The following is an 18884-nucleotide window of genomic DNA, read 5'->3' on the forward strand; positions in this document are numbered from 1 at the left end:
ACCCACAAATGCTTGCATGGAATCATAGTTCCTTCAAGATTGTCAGATGGCTCAATATTGTTTGTGAAACTTTTTATGTGCTTTAATCTATGTAGTGCCTTGCATACACTTATAATTTTTCAGAATTTTGTTCTAACCAGATTTAATATTTTTTATATAATCTGAAATTCTGAATGATTTTCAAAAATTATGAAAGGTTCTAAACCATTTTCTGTTGTTGTTACAGCTTTGGTAAAAGTCATACTTGGTCAAAATTCAGTTGGTCTTAAAGCATGGATTACCCATATTTTAAACCAAGTAAAAAATAAATTAAATGAAAATAGATTAAATAAGCTTTGTGCTACAATGTGATTAATTTGAAAAAACAATGTAAACAAAGCACAAATAAACACCAAAATACAGCATATAGCTATATCAAGGCTACAATGGAGCCTCTTCATCAGTGCGAAAAACACAGCACACAACCAGAAATTTGTGGCAGAACTGAATCTTAACCACGTAGAAATCGGTATTTATAACAAACAGGTCAACAAATAGGAATTCATGACAGAAGATGACAACCAACCAATCCAATCTGATCTGATTGGTTGGCTCCATTGTAGCCTTGAAATAGCTATATGCTGTACTTTGGTGTTAATTTGTGCTTTGTCAATGTTGTTTTTTCAATTTAATCAAAAAATAAATTAGTTCAATTTGTAAAATAAATTCCATTATACAATCATGCAAAATGAAAAAATTTATTAAATATATATTATATATTTTTTTAAATACACACACACATGTGTATCTATATTTACAAAATTTACAAATTCTTTTCAGTGAGAGAAATCTGCTGGAGATATTCAGCACTGTGCAAAAGTTCTAATACAGTAAAATGATGAAAATTGATTAAAAGTTTACATCTAGAAAGAGCATTTTATCTAAAAAATGTTCTTCAGGAATAAATATTGAAATAAAATTTGAACACACATAAAATATTAATAAAAAAATAAAATGCTCATCCAGTATAGCAGTATAAATATTGGTAGTAAAAAATACTATTCTATCTACATTAGGGTGGTTCAAAAATACATGTAAAAAAAAAACTCCCCTAGATAACAGGACACCCCTCAATATTTTTAAACTTGTGGATAGTAATATACTGGAAGACGCTTCCTATTTCAACTGAATGAGGGTGCTCAACCCCCCTCCCCCAAACTTCATAAGTATAGGGAGGGGGCTTAAAAAAATACATTGAACTGAAAAAACAATGCAACATATTATAATATACACAAGTAATATGCATATATACATTGCAATAAAATTATTTCCAAAAAAAAACAGCCGGATAAATTCAATGTTTCTAAATTCGTAACATTTTCTATGTTACGGCTAATGTTAAATTGAGGGGTCATTGAGCACCCTCTTAAAATTTGAGTAAGAAGCTAAAACTTTTACAGGACAATACTATTAGTAAGTCTTAAAAAAATAGGGGGTGTCCTGGACTCTAGTTGAAAAAAAGCTTTTTTGAACCATCCTAATCTACATGTTTCAATTTTTTTGTCAAGTGTACACATACAAATTATTTTTAACATGGCGTGCATATCATAGCTTGGCAAAGAAAAACAACATTACATCTATCCTTTCATTATTCTAATGTTTATAAAATAGAGAGCACTTCTCGTATGTTTCTTACACTTGTTCTTATTAAAAATTGAGAAAAATATTCATTTTGAGTGTTAATGTCTGTTTTCGGCTCATCATTTACCATATTCTTAACATAATTTGATCTTTCGATATCGATCCACCGATGAAACATGGCTTCAATGTCGTCGGCGTCGTCAGAACTTTCAATAACTTTAGTAATACCCCACAAGAAGCATTCCAACAATACTTTAGTTTGCGACAAGGAAATGGCCTTCTCTTCCGACAACACCGAAATGACTGCTTGGTAAACTTTTCTGGTCATTGTCGAAGAAAATTTTAGAGAAGAGATGGACTGAAACTCCTCTGCAGACTGAATTTTGAGCATTTGGAAAAGCAACGACAAAGCATATTGACACAACGAAATTCTGTTAGTGTCTGATGAATAATCATTTTCGTCATAACAACTGTCATACAAAAATATGAGAGTATAATATCTATCTAATGTTGTTTTAGCCAAAATCAGGTTTTGAAAGCTGGTATCCATAGATTCGATTCCTTGAGCTTGGAGGGACTTTAATGACTGTATTAGCTGTAGAATTATGAAGCACAGTTCTTTTTCGTTTTCTTCGGTTAAGGATTCTGGTAAATTCTCGGTATAACATTCAATGGTGGTTATGTTTGAATGGCTAAGTACTAAAACTCTTGCTTGCATGGAATCTAGTTCGGCATCACAAGAATTGTCTAATAAGTCACTTGGTATAAAGTCGGTGAATTGACCTAAAACTGGGTACTTGAAATCAAGGCCATCTTGAAATCTATTCTGTTGCTCCTGAATTGTGATCTTAAAATGGAACAAAAGCAAAACATTAGTTTTGAAATGCATGATATATTTACGGTAGATAAAGTTGCTATCAGATAAAATATTTAGTATAAAAACAATTTTTGGCTTAAAATGGTCACACACACACACAGAAATAAGAAGTTCTGCAATCTTTTGTACAATAAGCCCTTCCACATAATGCAATTGCTCACAAGTGTTAAATTTTAACATGTGAATCAAAATTTGCTAATGATAAGAATTACTATACAGCCACAAAATTGTTATAAAAGCCAAAAATAAATATTTCTAGTGTTAATCAAATAATATACAAGTTTTTAACAAGAAAAAAAGAAAAGAAATAAATAAAAAATTATTAATTTGAATTTTGACATCTTGAATTCAAATTATGTTTTTCGCAATCACGAGTGTGTGTATGTAGGCGTGTGTGTTTGTGTGTGGGGGTATGTGTGTTTGTGTGTGGGGGTATGTATGTTTGTGTGTAGGGGTATGTGTATGTGTGTGCAGGCATGTGTGTTTGTGTCTGTGTGCTGGCATAAGTGTGTGGGTAGTTGTGTGTATGAATGTGTGCGTGGGGGGGGGGTGTATGTGTGTAGGCATATGTTTTTGTGTGTGTGCAGGCATGAATGTGTGGGTAGTTGTGTGTATGTGTGTGTGTATGTGTGTGTGTGTGTATTTGTCTGTATGTATGCGTGTATGTGTTTGTGTGTGTATGTGTTTGTGTGTATGCGTGTGTGTGTAGTTGTGTATGTATACGTGTAGGACATGGATGCAACCAGGAGACGGCTTTCGCTACAGTAGCAGCATCGTGAGGAGCCGGTCGACGGTGATGGTGCGGAGGGTGGCGGTGGGAAAATAATATGATAGGACGCCAAAAACAGTCAAAAGAAAGCAATAAGCAATCGTGATTGCTCAATAAGACAGATTCCCAAATTAATCTTTGAAAATCAAAGTTGGAAACAGAGTTTGTACACTCCTTCAATACTCCTTCATTTAAGAAATTTTTTTGAAGGGCCCTTCAAACTCCTTCACTTTGGTTTTAACTCCTTCTTTTTTAGTTCAAGTCTACATAATCTTCTTCTATGACAGTAACTTATAATACTTTGATCGACAACTAACTTTGTCACAAGGGCAATTTTAATGTAGTATTTTTGTGCATTTATTTTTTTCATAAAGATTGTGATTTACAAATTGATCATTGTTAAGTCATAAAAGTTGAAGGTGAAAATTTTATTAGAAGACTAAAACATTTCATAAGTTAAGTAAAACATGCTTAAATGGTGCATGGCTATTTTTTCAAGTTTTATGATTGTTGTTTTTTCCTCCACCACACTCTCAGCAGCGAATGTCAGGTTGTCTAATTATTATTTAAATATTTAAAACTACATAAGTAGATGTACTGCATTAAGTGATTGTGTTAAAAAAACAATTGTTTAGCAAATCGCAGTTATGATACAGTAAAAAGGGTCATCCACAAGTGCCACAAGCCTTGAGGAGAAGACGGGCTCATGAAATTGTGACAAGGGGAAGACAGAGGGTGACAAAACGTGACATCACACAGTTATTGAACAATATGTTTTTAACAAATATGACATGTGACAAGAGGAGGAGTTAGGTGAAAGGTGACACTTTGTGATAAAGGGGGAAGGGGGTCAAATATGTTGAAAAAAAGTGAGACATCATTTAATGACAGCCCATTAGTACCCCTTCAAAACCTCATTTTACTTCTGAAATTGAGTACGAACCCTGGGAAATTGAAACGAGAAATGAAGTATACTAAAAGATTTCCTAAAGGTTCCAGTTAACTGAATAACATTTTTAACTCCAGTTTTTCTACATTTAAATAAATTGTTCAATATAAATAAGGACAGGATTATCGAAATAATATGAATACAGTGGAAATTTGAAAACAATATCAGTACATTTAGTAATGAACTAAATTTGTATACATACTACTAGCGTCACAGAACATTTCTTGTGGTTCGGCATAGTTGCATGATAAGCAATTTTCTCCCCAAAAGCAAATACGGACGAAGGTTGACTAGCATCTATTTCGAAGTCACTCCACTGAAACTGCATTCTACGAAATACAGATAAGGAATCTTTCCTCCTTTTCAAAGCCTATAAAGATCAATACAAAATGATGCATTAGAAGCTTTCTTTCTGAAAGAAATTGAATAAAGGAGGGGAAAATGAAATTTTATGTTTTTTTTTAAGGGGAGAAATGACATTCCATGTTTTTTTTTTTTTTTTTTGTATGTGTGTGTGTGTTTAAGTTTGAATCTCAAAATGTTTTTAAATAATGTTCAAGAAAATAATGTAGATTGGTTTGCTCAGGTCCCCGTCATATAGGGGAGTCAGTAGAAGGAAACTAACTATAAGAGCTTAAATTGCAAAAATGTTTTTAAGTTCAACAACACATAGTATTTAATTTCATTACACTAAAATAAATAAATAAAATATGAACTGTAAAAGACAGCTGCATAATGAAGTGTAGTCTTTATATATATCATGGGCCCCCATAAGCAAAGTTGCAAGGAGGGGCTCAAATATTTTCCCCGTGGTTTAGCTGGATATTTCCTTCGTGGAAACTGATTTCTGGACAGATTAGAGTCATTAAAGTTTGACATTTTCAATAACTTATTCATTAATGGCTGGAGAAGAAATGTTTTTACATTTTTGCTGAGAAAAAAGTACTAAAAGCAAGGAAGTTCTAATTTCAAGGGGGGGGGGACTCGAGATCCCCTTGTCTCCTATAGGGGCGCCCTTTATATATATATATATATATATATATATATATATATATTATCAGTGTATGTTTCTGTAATAGGGCTTAATTTGCGTGAGAGCTCATTTCCTGTTCTTTTTTATTCCCAATGAATTTTTACACATTAAACATAATATTCAGACTTAATTCCGACAATTTACTGGCGGACATAAGTTCTGCAGATTATTAGGGCTGATTTTTTTTTTTTTTTTTTTTTGGTTGGAGATGAAGGTCTGCTTCGTTTCAGGTTTTGGACATTTCTACCAGTAAGTTGGTTTTTGAGAGTTGTCCAATTGGTTATACATTTTTGAATTAGCTTGTTTTACAATTTTTATTATACGAAGATCATTAATTGGTTCTATAAATCTATTATATTCCAAACTTGTGATAAGTTCCTTCTCAATACAATTTTAAAAAAGTTCATCTTGTAATTGGAAAACTATTTTCAAACAGTAAACAACAGATTTTCCACTTACATACTTATTAAACAAATTGTTCAACACTTCAAAAAAAAAAAAAAAATATTATTATTTTGTTTTAAATTAAAGTACAGAAATTTTAACACAGAACAGGGGTTTTCAAAGTGTGTGCTGCAGGTAGAAGCAAGGAGTACCACAAAATATCCATGGAATCAATATCTATAACATAACAGAGACATGAGAAAATGCTAAGTCTCCGAAGGATGTGGCGAATCTAAAAAGTTTGGGAAGCCCTGATATAGAATATTAAATATTTATAGTTTTGGAAGTAACTTTTAATGTACCTGCAGAGCAATGAATCACAATTTCAAATGTCATTATTTTTTTGCTTCTACACAAAAAAGAACATATTTTCATTTTTGATTGTACACATTTTCATTTTGATTGAATACATGTTATTTTAACAAAGCTCCTGCTTTTAAGATTTATTGGCTGCCAAAGCTTAAAGTCAGAAAGTGTGTCTAGCTAGCACATTTTGAGACAGCCAAAATATAAAACAAGTTTGATTTTTTTCCTTCACTAAAATTGAAATAGTGTGGCATTTCTGTTGAGTTTATTTTATTGCTGACAAGAATATTATGTGTTTTAATATTATCATAACACTAAATTTAGCTCTGATCTTTATAAGAATCACTTTATAAGAATGGTAGTGTATCTATTACTGTTAAAGTATGTAATGCAGTTATTTTATAGAATATCTAGTTATTCTATGAAATAACTAGATATTCTATAAATTGACTAATGAGAGACAGTTAAAGTGTAAAATAAACAATTTATCTAAAATGAAATAACTACGTACTCTATAAATAAACTAATGATAGACAATTAAAATGAAAAAGAAGCAATTTATCTCATTTATGCAGCTTCTAAATGGTACTTATGGAAACGTATCATAAAATCATTTGTTACACCAAGGATTAATAAATAACACTTGGAATTACAAAGAACATTATTTCTATAACAAAAACATTTTTTGTTGACACACTGGGTTTTACACGAACATTTTTTAAATGCAGTAGGGGTGGAAGGTAAATGTATTTGTCGTGCAAGATATATGATATAGATTTTTTTCACTTTAATGGGCTGCAGATCGTTATTCTATACAATAACTAGTTAAACCAAGAAATAAAAGAGAGTTTTACACTTTAACGGACATGATCACTTATTCCATGATATAACTAGCTATTCTGTAAAATAACGGATTTCATACTTTAACGGTAACATATATACATAATTTACAAGCATGTTTAGTCACTATTTGCAGACATACAGTTTTATGGCAAAACTGTTTTAACATTTAAGAAGAATTAACATTAAACAAAAAACCTAACATTAATAAGCACATGGCAAAATTCCAAATATGTTTGTTTTTAAAATGTTTGAATCACTACTGAAAGAATTTTATACCTGATTAACAAGCTTCAAAAGCAACTCTTTATTTGATGAGCTCAATACCAAGTAACTGTCTTCCAAAGTCTTCCACGGCTTGGGGTTTTTTACAAAGTTCACCGATATTGGCTTAGAGTAGATAGGAGGGGGCCTTGCAGGAGCCTTGGTTATAGGAGAGCATTTAGCTTTTGCAGGCAGAGATGACTTTTCTTCAACTTCACTGATTTTGGTTGAAGATATGGTAATAGAAGCAGAAGGGATAAGCTCAGAATTTGACACACAGCTTGAATTTTCCAAATTTTTGTTTACTATTAAAAAGGTTGGCAGTTCTCTGCTTTCCTGAAATTGATAAAAAGATAAATCCTGTAAAAAGGTAATTTTCAACGTAAATAAATAACTTGAAACTTGTCATCTAAAGCAAGATATTATAATAAGTAACCATAGTAAACATGCATAAGAAGATTGGAAAAATATCACAGTTTGGAAAACATACCTTTTTTTTAAAAAACAGAGAAGTACCTTAATACCTTTTTTTTTATATGTTTTTATCAATTGTGCGCTTTTTAAATTGATCCCTGCAAAGTCTAATACATAATCACGAATAACTATTATACGTTTTTTCATTTATACGCTTTTTTATACAGCCCCTTCAAAAATGTATAAATGGTGCTTCACTGTATATAAAGGGTGTTCGAAAAGTCCTTGACACATTTTAAAAATTCATAGAATAGCAACAATTTATGATATAAATATGTGATTTGTGCCGTAATACTCTTCACAGCAGGCCTGGATCTATAAATTTTGCTCCCCTCCCGCAAAAACGCTGTAGGGTCCCTCTCCAGAGGCCAGCAATGTCTATTTGTAACATTAATAGTGCTTAGTGCTAGATTTTTTTTTCCAATTTTGTTTTTCAACTTCTTGGGCCTTTTAAGGAAGTGCCCGCTCTGCGGGTACGCAGATCCCGGCCTGCTTCACAGGTTCAAGAATTTTTTATGACTTAGTACAAAAAGGAAAAAAGAAAAAGGGTAATGGGGTCGTTTCAAAAATTTTAAAAGCATTTTTTCTGAAAGAGCATGTTTAAAAACATAGGATCTGATCATTTTTTAAAATAATTTGTTTAAGTTTAATATTTTAAAAAAATTACTTAAATCGGTATTCTTTCATTGTTTATACTTCTGCCGATGACATCACAAATGATGAAATGTCATTCAGTGTTGCCATTCACAGAACTAAATATTTAATTTGCATCTTTACTCATGTGTATTGACAACGATATGGTTGATAGCAAGCGTAGAGTGCAATTTTAATTTGCTTCTTGGTTATCATAAAGTGGAAACGCGATAGAAAGATGCGCCAAAGAGCATCATTTGTGACGTCATCAAGACCATGCCATGTTTGAAAAATCGATCTTTGAAAAAAAGTAATTAAAAAATAACTGTTGGGAAAATAAAAGTATTGAAGGAAACAACCCCATTATGAGTAATTGCTGTATTCTCACAGTAAAAAAAAAAATCTTCATGTGAGGTGTTTAATTATTTTATGAAACAGAAAGCAATATCTTTCATTACCAGAGTTCAACATATGACCCATTTGGGGACAAGGAATGTACTTGAGTACCATTTAGGTGTGGTTTGAGCAACATACGGTGCACACATTGAACTGTGGTAATGAAAGGTATTACTTTCAGTTTGATAGAATGATTAAACACTTCACATGATGATTATTTTCTTTGCTGTGATGACACCGCAATTACTAACATTTACAATTTTTTCTTTCTTTTTTTCCCTTTACTTCTTGCATTGGCTCATGCACAGTAACATTTTATTGAACTTAAAATTTTTATTCAATAAAATGAAGCAACATTTTACTGCTAGAATAAAACAAACTTTAAACAGTTAAAGATATTCTGTTTTCAGTTTTAATATGATTTATTTAATTATGTTTTCAACAGAATTTTTATTTAAGTGTGAAAACAAGGCTTTGGCCCTTTTTTCTCTACATAGGACAGGTTTGAACTTTTTTATTTTGAAGTTTCATTACCTATGTCCAAAACTGAATAACAATTTTATTTTGAAAAAATAACAGAACAGTAAATTTGAAAGCATTTAATAAAAATATCCTCAGTAACACTTATAACTAGTAAAAATTAATCGAAATTATATAGATAACAGATGGTGTTAATGACAGGTTTGGTACTGAAATTTTAATGAAACATGAATTCTTCTAGACGAATGGTAGTGAAAAAAAAAATAATTCAATCCAACAATAACATATTATAATCTTGTTTAACATTATGCATAAGTTGTAACATTATGCATGACCCCCCCCCCCTAATCGTCAACAACAGTAATCGTTCACATTGTGTTCTAACACTTTATGCAAAAAATTTAAACGATTGCAGTATTTTTTCAATTCATTAATTATTTTTGAAAAACATTATTTGAACTACTACTTCGTTTCATTGCTTATGAAATTAATTTGTAACATTTTTTACACAATTAGGTGCCTTATTCTTAACCGATTTTTTGCATTGTATTGACCCTCAAGCACTTTCAGAAATTTTTCGTACCCAAAACCATTGGTTTGTTAGGGTGGGGGGTCATTCTTCAGCATGACCCTCGCCCCTTAAAATGGTTTTCTGTATCCACCCCTGTGCATATGTTGTTCGCTGAAACTTCTCATAATGTAAAGGTGTTCAACAGAAAAAGAGAATACCATTAAGTTTTTGCTGGAATCAAGCCCTGCATCATCAGACCTGCAATTATTTTCCAATTCTAAATTTTCTTCACTGTTTTCTTCTTTTACCTAAGCAAACGGAAAAAATATTTTGATGAACTTCAATTATTTAGTAGTACCAAGAAAAAAAATTCTTCCAATGTCAAATTTGTTTAAATGATAAAAATACTTTTAAAAGCAAATAGCAATCTCTTCATTAAAACACAAAACATTAAACAAATATATAAAGCAAAATCTGCTAATGTTAGACATCATTAGCAAACATAACATATTAGTTAGATTGTCTTAAAATCAAAAAAACAAACCCAGTGTCGGCGCCCCATCCCCTCCTCCCAAGCCTCAGGCCCCTAGTTTCCATCTAGGCTGACATGGCCTCTTTTTGGGCCATGGCTCCGAGCAGAAATATTTTAGTAGAAAGAGTAAATCTCTTTTGGAATTAAGAGAAATGCTCTGAGAAGACCTATCACTTTTTTCATAACCTAATGACAGATCATTGGATTAACCTTGCTGTAATAATTCAATACCTCTTCTTGATTATTATTGGTTTAATCATCCACCACCCCCCCCCCCCTTACGAGTTAAAATGATTTAATTTATAGTAAAATCTTTGCAAGAATAAGTACATATAGTGGTTCAAAAAGAATAATGGAGTTTCTTAAGGTTACTGGCTTAAGAATATTGGACCTACAGCTGTCAGCGAATTGTAAAGTTTCAACTGGCTACCGCTTTTGTTATTTTTTATTCGGTTAATTAGAATTGTGGTTAGGGGAGAAGTGATTTAGCACTTGATGATTGTTTCCCCTGCATCAGTTCACCAGACCTAACAGCATGTGATTTTTTACTGTGGAGATAATATGGATAGAATACTGTGTTTTTCCCCTTTCATGCTAATCTTGACAAACTGAAGAAATGGATCACTGCAGCAGTAATTGCTTCTGTGATTGCATACATTCTACAATGTGTATTGCAGGAATTTGAGCATGAGTGATATTTTTCAAGTATCAGGAGGAGGGCATATAGAACATCTTTAGAATGATTTAAGTATGCAAAAGAATTTCCTTTTTATACTACAGTGCAGAACCTTTTATCCGGGAACCAAAAAACCGGGAAACCAGAAAACCGGCAACTGTTTGCAGATTTTCCCGTCATTTTGTAAAAATACGCATTTTCGGCAATTTTTGAAAAACTAAGGTTTTTTTTTTTTTTTTGAAATACCTAAAAGAATATGAACTGTTTCTTAAAAAATACCATATTACTTACGCAAAACTGGGGAAAATGTTTACTTCAAAGGATTGACCTTTACGCGGGGCAAAATTTCCGAAATATTTTCTTGAATTAAGAAGTACACTCTTAAGTCGGAAATTTTCGTGTTTTATTCTAACTGAAAACTAAAGAAATGAAGAAATGAATATTTTCGAAGTCTAATGCAATATTTTATTGAATGGACTTTAAATTTAAAGCCGTTTAGAGCGTCAGTGATGTAGCGAAATTGCGGGAAACGCCGAAAATCAGATTCGCGAATTTTCCGGATAGTTAATGGTGGAATCTAGAAATCGTTAAACGCATGACTGTAATAATACTGCAAGAACTCATAAATCTAACTCCTATTGATATTGCAAAAAGCAATAGTTATCAATAACCGCCGTAATCACAAACACAAAATCTTTATAAAAAATTTAAAAACAAAACGCGTTCATGAAAACAAATTTTTTTCATGCAGAATAGCAGGAAAATCGCACATTTCCGTTTAAAAACTTGTTTCTAGCCCTTCCCTTCATTTTTTTTTTCGTTTTAAAACATCGAAAAGTGGTGTTTTTTTTTTCTTTTTCAGATTGAATGTGAGGGTCTCAGGTCTTATGAATAACTTGAAGTTTTTTTGTGTTTAAATTATTCTTTCACTAGTAGTTTTTAATATTTCGATAGTATTTATAAGCATTTCTGAACTGTTTTCTTCTTATTTTAATATGTATTACTATTTATTATAGTGATTTAAGTTTTATAAACAATCGGCCAACAGAGGTTTTTAGCGATTCAGAAAACCGGGAAATTCAGATATCCGGGATAGCGACGGTCCCGAACTTCCCGGATAATTGGTTCTCTACTGTACTTCAAAGTTTTATCAGTTATATTTTTAATCACACATTTTAAATTTAAATACAACAATAGTATTTTTACCATGATACTTATGACAAATTTACTTTCACATAGAGTTGTTCACATCTTTTAAAAACATATCATACTATGGATAATTTTTCATTTTTGAATTTTCAAGCAAAAAGCTGTAATGAATTACTTGAGTTCTTTTACAAGTAGAGAATTTCAATATTTTAACAGTAAAAGTTGTTATAAAAAAATAATATTTAACTTTCATACCAGATCTTTGTCTTGGGTCTCAACACTACTCATTTGTACACTAAATGTAGCGGAATTGTAGCTGCCAGAGTTTGAAATATCACAATGTAAAATTTCTGTTGAAGATATAGAAATAGCCTCAGAAGAAATACAAGTACTAATAGGTACACTGGAGCTTGTTGTGATCTTTTGATCTTCTGAAAAATAAAAAAGATACAATTAAATGATTTCCTAAAATTTATTACTTTCAAATACTTATTTTAAAGTAACTATACTTATCATTATTTTACTTATTTATTTATTTGAAAGCTATTTTGTTAAATGTGGAAAACATTTTTTTTCCCACACTTGTCTTTTCAAATGACCCAATTATCTTTTCAAATCTGGCATCCTCCAAAGTCCAAACTGCTTTAAAATATCAATGCCAGAGTTTAAGCCATGACCCCATAGCGAGCACCCCTGGTTAAGCTCAAGCAAAGAATGGCTAACTTAAACATCCCAAAAAGTCAAAAGATAAAAAAGCAAATATTTTATTATGTGTGAAAAAATTGAAATTAATTTACCTTTTTACATGCTGATTCATTAGACAATTTTTCATTGTCTGCACTAACTTAGATGGTTATTTGATTTTGCTTCATTGAAAAGAAACTTTTAATTGCTCTAAATATCATAGAAACTTGAAATAAACTTTCTCATGTGTATTTTTTTTATGAGCTTAAAATTGTGCAAAACTCTAAATGGCATAAAAATTCTTCCGGGTAGACAAAAGTTTAATTATGTAGTTTTACAATTATAAAATTAAAATTGAAACTCTTTAGAAGGTTGTAAACTTTGAAAAATCCTCTACAACAATCTCTGGATGCTAAAGTACTAATATGTCAAGTTTAATGAAAACCTGATGCCACATATATACTCTTAACTAATAATTAAGTACTACATAAACAGTTAAAGGAACAATTTTTTTCGAACACAAAATGAAACGTACTTGCAACACATCAAACTCAGATATAAAGGTTTAAACATTTTTCAATCAAGAAAGGAAATTACACATAAATGTTCCTACTACAGTGGACGGCGTTTAATTGAATCAGTGGTAATTGAATCAGCTGCTTTAAGGAATCAAATTGTCAAAAACAGAACAAAATTGAGCTTTATTCAATTAGCTGCTTAATTGAATCAGCCGCTTTAAGGAATCTTGTTTAGAAGAAACGTGATTCAAATAAGCAACAACCACTGTAACTAACAAAGATAAAATGTTGTCTTACCAAAATTACTATCTAATTTTGGTGCACTTGTCTTACACTGCCTTCTAGGAGCTTGGGGTTTGCCAGGTGAATGTAAAGATACATCACTGTCGAGGCTCTCAACACTGGACACAGGAAACTGAATATTTTAGAAAACATTAGTTTATGTTGCAAAACTACATATACAATTTACAAGCATACAAACCCATTAAAAAAGAAATGTTCTACTTGTACTACAATAATTCAAAATTTGTCATAGCCTTTCATCAATGACTGAGAAAAGCTCTAAAACAATTTTTTTAAGACAACTTAAGCAACAATTAAATTTATGTTTTAAATGTTGCAAGGGTGGATACAGAAACAGTTTTTGGAAGGGGCACTGAAAAGTAAAAAGAACCCTTCCGTCTCCCATACAATTTTCTATTTCTGGGGGGAGGGGGGAAATGTTCTCCTGGAGGTTTATTTAAAATGTCTTTAAAGATCCCTTAAAGTCAAACAGAATGATCACTTAAATTTCTATCAAAGAAGAATTAAGGATCGAATCGTGATATCATGTACCCTTGAATTCAAAACTTGTGAGTTTTTCGTATTATTTCCCACTAAGTGTCGACTACAATTTTACTCTAAGTTAAAGAAAAAATTAAATTAATATTGTCACTTTGAAAGCGGTACGGGGGTCCGTGTCCCTCCCAAATTATGGTTGGGAGTTCCATGTCCCCCACCCTCTTCTAAAATTCGCTACTGAAATGAACAAATAACTTAAACGTAAAGTAACTCAATTATATAATCTTTTACAAAAAAAAAAAATGTTTGGATACTTTTTATTGCACCTTGTTGAAGTTTTCTTTTCTTGATATCATTATATTTTCTGACAATGAATGCCCAGAAAAGAGTTGCAAAAATCTTGTCAATTTATATTTTTCTCACTTGGATAGTAAGAGAAGGAAATATGTGTGACTGGCCCACTGAAAACAGATCGTCTAGTAATATCATCAAAAAAGAAGTTAAACATTTTTTTTAACCAAAAAAATATCAGAAGTACCAATTACAGTAAAAGTTAAATCAATTCCAGAAAGGGATGTGGATATGTGTCCTCACAGGCGTGGTGAAGGGGGGGGGGGAGGCTGATAATCAGGGGACGGACACAGACTACCGTTTTAGGGGAAAGGGAGTCAAGCTAAAATAAAAAGGTTTTGGACCCTGCTTGAATGCCAGGAGAATACAGGACTGGAATTAAGCACCTAATAGGGTGTAAACATAAATTAATTTCATAAGCAATGAAAATAAATAGTATTTCTCACACTTACGTTAGAAAATAATAAATTAATTGAAAAGATTACATCAATCATTTTCATTATTCATGAACTATTTGAACACAGCATGAATGGATAAACTGTCACAATTGAAAGGGGGGGGGCGGAGCGTGACACTCCCATTGTATCCACCCCTGGTTATAATAACATCTCCCATAAAGGAAAAGAATTACTAACAGTTCAGTGCCAGATTTATGTCTACCTATTTATCTATCCAACTGTTTTATATTTATCCATTTCCATCTACCTATTTATAACTATCTGTATATACCTAGCAATGATTAACTGTATCTATTAATTTATTTCTCTATATCTATTTCTCTATCCATTTAACTATTTATTTTCATCAATTTCGTCTAACATACATCGATTTATATCTCTCTATTAATAACTGCATCTGCATAGTATTTATTCATCACAATGTCTATATCTATTTGCTTGGGTGTGAAAATGAATTTATACCCCCTCCATGAAAAACATCTCACAACGCCGATGCATGTTCCCACTTTTTGAAAGAAATTATATTTATTTTTCTTTATTTTTATTTATTTTTCTTTAAAAAATGTATAAACTTTGTATGTATCAAAGTTTGAAAAGGATATTATATATATAGGGTAACGGCACCAATAACAGACATGCTTAATACATCGCTCTCAGGTCAACTCAATTTTTTAGCCATTTAATGTATTTAGACTTTTAAAACTATTTTTCTCCCATGCAACTACATCTCATCTAATGCTTGGCTGTTTCTGGATCCTCTGAATTAATTAATTCTATTTGCTCCATTTTGAAAAAAGGTCTGTCCCTTAGTAACAGACACCGACAATTCGATAATACCCAGACCCAGTAACAGATAGGATGATGAAAGGATGAATAATGGAGAGAATTCCTCTTTTCTCTTCAAAATGTACCAAAAGCTCTTTATTTTTAGATCTAAAACCTCATTAAATTGAAATGAACACGCAGCACCGGCAGAGCTCGTGGTGGCTGTTCATAGCCTTCCCCCACTGCCTTGTAAGTACCAACTGGCTCATGAACTTCACTCTGATAACACTAGATGCTTGCACCCTATTCATGGGCTGCAGCAGCATCAGGTTTACCCACCTGAAATTCTTATTATTTCAATCCATACTTACTACTGTCTGTTACTAGACCCTTGTCTGTTACTGGTGCCTTTTCCCTATGTTAACATGTAAATGACAAGCACAATGGTGTGGAAAATTTTAGAATTAGCTGTTCTAACCTTGTAAGTTCCATCTGAATTACGAGACACTTTGTTCCCAGGCAACAAAGAATGAGCTCTGGGAGGAGGTGGTGGTTTAGGAGGGCGATGCGTCGTTCCATTCTTAGAAGAGGTATTTGAACTACTAGAACTTGCTTGCGATGAGCTAACAGATGAACGAGAAGGGGTTGGAGAAGTAGTGGAACAACTCTCCTCTTTTACATGTTGACTGTCATCCTGAAAATTTATTTCAAACATATTAAAATTAAATTAGAAACTTATTAACCCAAGCAAAATTTCAAAGAGAAGCTGTCATAAAATTTATACACTACAATTTATAATTTAACAATAAAAATACATTTGATAGTTATTTCAACTCATTAAATTGAGTTGAAAAAATTATAGTCAACTAGCTAATAAATGACACTTTAAATTTTCAACTGGATACTAATAAGACAAGTCAACTGGCTATGAAATCAAACTTGACATTTTCAGGTCATATGTTATTATTTCTGACTTTGATATAATGTTAATCTAGGATTAATTTTGAGCAAAAAGTTGTGAGAGCTGTAACATTCTTTAGAACTTACGTTGAAAAGTAAATACTGTCAGCCTCGCTTAATCCAATATCGTCGGTTCCACGAAAAATTATTCGATTAAGCGGGGTATTTGATTAAGTGGGAAAATTTTATTTACCCTTCTAAATTAACAACATTTGTCTTAAAAAGTAATAATAATAAATCAGTAGCTATATAAAGGTAATAATTAATGTTATTGCTAAAACGTTTTTGAAACAAGCTAAATAAATAACAAAATATTTCAATAATTAGCATATAATGTTATATATTGCAAGTGCGTGTGAAAATTATAAATTAACTTACTAACTTACAAGTTGAGTTATGAAATCTTTGTCGTGTCACCTTTTTTCAGTACATTATTTTTTGAAAAATTTCATAACAGGGGATTGCTTGCTCAAAGAATTTTGAGAAAACTTTTCTGATTCCTTTTTTCCTCTCCTTGTCTACCGTATCTTACATTTAATATTTACCAATTCATCATCATCTAAAATTTCTATCTTTATTTGTGTTATTTAACTTAATTATCGACTGCATTATTCATTTATTTTTTTATAGAGTGAAAAAGACGAAAGAAATTTGATATAATGGGAAATGTTTTGATGGAATATGAATGTTGTATTTCTCGCCCATTGTCGGCGATAAATATTACGTTGTATTTTAACGTCAGCAATTGCTCTTACTTATTGTTTTTCTAATTGATTCAAAATTTTTCTCAACAAAAATATTTTCAAAAGCTGATTAATATTATTCGATTATCCGGGGAAATTATTGGAAAAAACGAGGATCTTTAACATTGCGTCTATGGGAAATATTTGGTTCCGGGAGTTTTTATTTGTACAAGCAGAGTATTCGTTTATCCGTTACCCATTTAAGGGGAGTTGACAGTAGTCTGAAACTAGGGTATAGATGTGATATAACCCCCCATTTGGCAACATCCGATTTCTTTGCACAAAATTGAAATATTTTTCTCGCCAATGAGACGATAATTTTTTAAGCATGGTATCCCTGGAAAAACTAACCTGTGTTTGGCAACCCGAAGACATTCTTACATCTGTTCAAACTTGTTTACTAGTTATCGGTTATCGAAATTAGCAAGAAGTATACACAAAGAGATACAAAAGCTGAACTCCCAGAAGCTTCTATGCAAATAAAACCTTGTAGCATAAAATCCCCTCATAAATTAAGAGCTTAATTTTTACCTATTTTTATAAAATAAATCATAAACATTGCTGAAATGTTCTTACCTTAACTTAAAAGATAAGATTTATTGGAATCTCAGCCAATGATGATAATTTCATATCAATTCTAGACCGGTCTATATATATCTATATATATCTATATATATATATATATATATATATATATATATATATATATATATATATATATATATATATATAATAAAAGTGAAAAATATTGAAAAGACCACACCAAGAGCCCATAGATGCGCAACGCAGCATATATATATAAGCTATCTGCAACCAAACTTTTTCTTTTTTTTTTAGGGCAATTAAAAAAAAAACAGCACAAATACAAATATGTATTTGTGCTGGCATTTTTTATCAGCATTATAACATTAGCAAAGCTTTGATCAGAAACGAGGAAAAATATAATTGTAGCTGAGGTGTACATAGATTTTTAAAAAAAAAGTCTAAAGGAAAAAAAAAATAAATAAAAGTAGTAAATATATACATGTTCTACAGAATGATTAAATATTAATAAAATAACACAATTACTGTGCAGGCACACAAAGAACTTCAGCATTAAAAAAATGTTAAAAATTGAAAATAACAAAACAAAATTAAAGTTTTCAGAAAACAGTTTTATTTATGAAAGATGCTTTATAGTAGAAAATGACCAATAGGACTAGTGTAGCAAAGAGAGAGAAAAAAATGCAGCAAAGTCTTCCAAGAAAGCATCAAAAATGCAAACAAAAACTTGATACACAAATATTAAAATTTTGGTGTCTTATGCATCGATTGCATAAAGCACGTGTAGCTGAAAAGTAAACAAAACAATCATTAGCAATCAACAACAAACAATTTCTATTTGTGCTGCCATCTAGTGAATTTTTTTGCAGCCATCCTATTTATTTTGTAAACATGCCATTCGAAACGAAAATAAAACCGAGATGAAAATTAGTGAAAAAAACGAATATTTCTATGAAATGAAGAAATATAAATTGAAAGTTTTGAAATGAGGATATAACTAAATAAAAACAATACTATTTTAGAGAAATATTTTTAAAATTATTAAAATTAACGCTTTGAAAATGTGTTTGTGCTCTTGTATGCACTGTTTCAATGTTAAATGTTAAAATTTCATCAATATTTATTTCAC

At 31.2% G+C, this 18884-nt stretch overlaps 1 protein-coding gene across 1 annotated transcript in view; it reads right to left on the reverse strand.

Annotated features, from left to right (window-relative positions):
* Positions 1-723: 723 nt before the first annotated feature.
* LOC129225677 (uncharacterized) overlaps positions 724-18884 on the reverse strand; it is a 33851-nt gene continuing 15690 nt past the window's right edge. Inside the window, exons 2-8 of the mRNA XM_054860151.1 lie at positions 15988-16203; positions 13453-13570; positions 12209-12384; positions 9815-9904; positions 7118-7438; positions 4418-4585; positions 724-2467 (exon numbers count right to left, since the gene is read on the reverse strand). Coding sequence (XP_054716126.1) covers positions 1640-2467; positions 4418-4585; positions 7118-7438; positions 9815-9904; positions 12209-12384; positions 13453-13570; positions 15988-16203 — 1917 coding nt within the window. The 3' untranslated portion in view covers positions 724-1639. The remainder of the gene's footprint in view (positions 2468-4417; positions 4586-7117; positions 7439-9814; positions 9905-12208; positions 12385-13452; positions 13571-15987; positions 16204-18884) is intronic.

The sequence above is a fragment of the Uloborus diversus genome, chromosome 7 (assembly GCF_026930045.1).
Source record: "Uloborus diversus isolate 005 chromosome 7, Udiv.v.3.1, whole genome shotgun sequence".
NCBI classification, from domain to species: Eukaryota; Metazoa; Arthropoda; class Arachnida; order Araneae; family Uloboridae; genus Uloborus; species Uloborus diversus.